The sequence below is a fragment of the Onychostruthus taczanowskii genome, unplaced genomic scaffold (assembly GCF_017590055.1).
Source record: "Onychostruthus taczanowskii isolate IOZ18803 unplaced genomic scaffold, ASM1759005v1 scaffold81, whole genome shotgun sequence".
In the NCBI taxonomy this organism is placed as follows: domain Eukaryota; kingdom Metazoa; phylum Chordata; class Aves; order Passeriformes; family Passeridae; genus Onychostruthus; species Onychostruthus taczanowskii.
Window position 1 is genome coordinate 3,071,785 of NW_024506002.1, and position 2,436 is coordinate 3,074,220.

The 2,436-nt window shown below is 57.0% G+C and overlaps 1 protein-coding gene across 1 annotated transcript; it reads left to right on the forward strand.

Moving 5' to 3' along the window:
• Positions 1 to 418: 418 nt before the first annotated feature.
• On the forward strand, positions 419 to 1,803 carry LOC121346510 (transcription factor SOX-3-like). The gene is made up of 2 exons (XM_041424376.1): positions 419 to 470; positions 510 to 1,803. Exons 1-2 carry the CDS (start codon positions 419 to 421, stop codon positions 1,373 to 1,375), a joined length of 918 nt encoding a protein of 305 aa, XP_041280310.1. The 3' UTR covers positions 1,376 to 1,803.
• The last annotated feature ends 633 nt before the right edge of the window (positions 1,804 to 2,436 follow it).

Here is a 2,436-nt window from a genome sequence, read left to right on the forward strand (position 1 = left end):
GGCGCCCCCGGCCCGGCTCCGTCCGCCCGCCCCCGGCCGGTCAGCGCCCGGCGTGGGGCTGTCGGGAACCGCGCGCTGATTGGCCGCCGCCCCCTCATTTATAGCCCGTCAATCACGGACCCCCGCGAGCCGTGCGCGCATCGCCCGCTGCCGCCCGCGGGAGCCGCTCCGCACAGCAGCAGCTCCGGCACCTCGGGGAGCGGCTTCTGCCAGGCACCGAAACTTCCTCCTGTGCTCTCGTGGCAGCCGCCCAGACAGGTTCTTTCTTCTCTCTTTTTTTTTTTTTTTTTTTTTTTTTTTTTTTTTTTTTGGTTTTTGGTTTTTTTTTTTTTTTTTTTTTTTTTTTTTTTTGAACTTCCTCTCCTCGCTCGGTGCCCGCCTGCCCGCCGCCCTGGCGCACCTTTTACCGGCCCCGGCCATGTACAGCATGCTGGAGACGGAGATCAAGGCGCCGCAGCCCACGCCGGGCAGCACCGGGGGCAACCCGGCTCCGGGGAGCACCGGCAAAGGCGGCGGAGGCGGCGGGGCCGGCAACGGAGCGGGAGCGGGCTCGGACCAGGACCGGGTGAAGCGCCCCATGAACGCCTTCATGGTGTGGTCCCGCGGGCAGCGGCGGAAGATGGCCCAGGAGAACCCCAAGATGCACAACTCGGAGATCAGCAAGCGCCTCGGCGCCGACTGGAAGCTGCTGAGCGACGCCGAGAAGCGGCCCTTCATCGACGAGGCCAAGCGGCTGCGGGCCGTGCACATGAAGGAGTATCCGGATTACAAATACCGGCCCCGGAGAAAGACCAAGACCTTGCTGAAGAAGGACAAATACTCGCTGCCCGGTAACCTGCTGGCCCCGGGGGGGGGCAACGCGGTGAGCAGCCCCGTCGGGGTGGGGCAGAGGATTGACACTTATGCCCACATGAACGGCTGGACCAACGGGGCTTACTCACTGATGCAAGACCAGCTGGGCTACAGCCAGCACCCGGGCATGAACAGCCCGCAGCTGCAGCAGATGCACCGCTACGACATGACGGGCCTGCAGTACAGCCCCATGATGTCCACGGCACAGACCTACATGAACGCCGCCTCCACCTACAGCATGTCCCCCGCCGCCTACGGCCAGCAGCCCTCCACGGCCATGAGCCTGGGCTCCATGGGCTCCGTGGTGAAATCCGAGCCCAGCTCGCCGCCTCCGGCCATCACTTCCCACTCGCAGAGGGCCTGCCTGGGAGACCTGCGGGATATGATCAGCATGTACCTGCCCCCCGGCGGGGATGCCACAGACCCTTCGGCCCTGCAGGGCAGCAGGTTACACAGCGTGCACCAGCACTACCAGAGTGCCGGGACTGCCGTCAATGGTACCGTACCACTAACTCACATATAAACTTGGCTGCTCCGGACGGCTCCCTGTCCTCATCCCTAACCCCACCACCGCTCCCTGACTGCACCGGGACGTACGGCAGTGTTGCTCCGCTTAGACTTAATACTAACTCTGGAGAAATTTTAAAAAGGAAATCCGTTAGTTGTGTCCTTTTTTATTTTCCTTTTTTTTTTTTTTATATTTGAGCAAGTTGTTATTTTAATAGAGCACAACTCCTGCCTCCTAGAAGCCGCTGTGAAGTTTTCAAACCACGGCAACTCCTTTCCTGGTTTCGGCTAGGTTGGGCACTGTTTTATTTGCTTAAAAGTTTTTTAAAAAATCTTGCATCTTCCAGTTTGATTTCTAGCGTTGCAATGACAAACAAAAAACGCGGGCTTTTGTTTTTAAACTCGGTTGTTCACATAATCGCTGTGGTTTATTAAGTGTTTTGTTATCGACCCTCGCTTGGTTTCCATCCGCAATCTGTAGCTTCCACGACTTTTTAATTTTGAGGTTTTATTCCTTGAAAAGGGGGAGGTGGGAGAGAGCAGAGCTGTGCGGGTCGCAAACGCGTTACTTTTATTTATAGTAAGTTGTATGTCTTGGTTTTTCTTAAGCTGTAAACTTATGTAAATGGGTTTGTGAATTTTACTGTGAAACATGTTTTGGCATATCGGATAAAAACGTTTTAGTTTTGTTACCGGATTCCTTCCAAAAAAAAAAAAAAAACCCAAAAAAAAAGTCATCGAAATACTCCTTCCCTGTTCCTAGTTCTCGTTTGCTTCCTTCTTCCAAATGAAGAGAGATCAATAAATTTTCTATCAGGCACGTCGGCGGTGTCCGGGCGCTTTGTGCGGATCCCCCTCGGCTGCGGGGAGCGCGGAGCGGGGCAGGGCCGGGCGCGTCCCGGGGCTCCCCGCGGGCAGCATCGCCGCCCGTCCGGCAGCTGCCGGCGCTTTTCGGCCGCGCTTCTCTGCCTGCCCAGCCGGGCTGTGTTTTGGGGGGCGGGAGAGGGAGAACGTGCTCCTTGGATTTGGTTTTCTATTCAAGTGAAGCGGGAGCCGGGCGGGGAAGCGTCGCTGCCG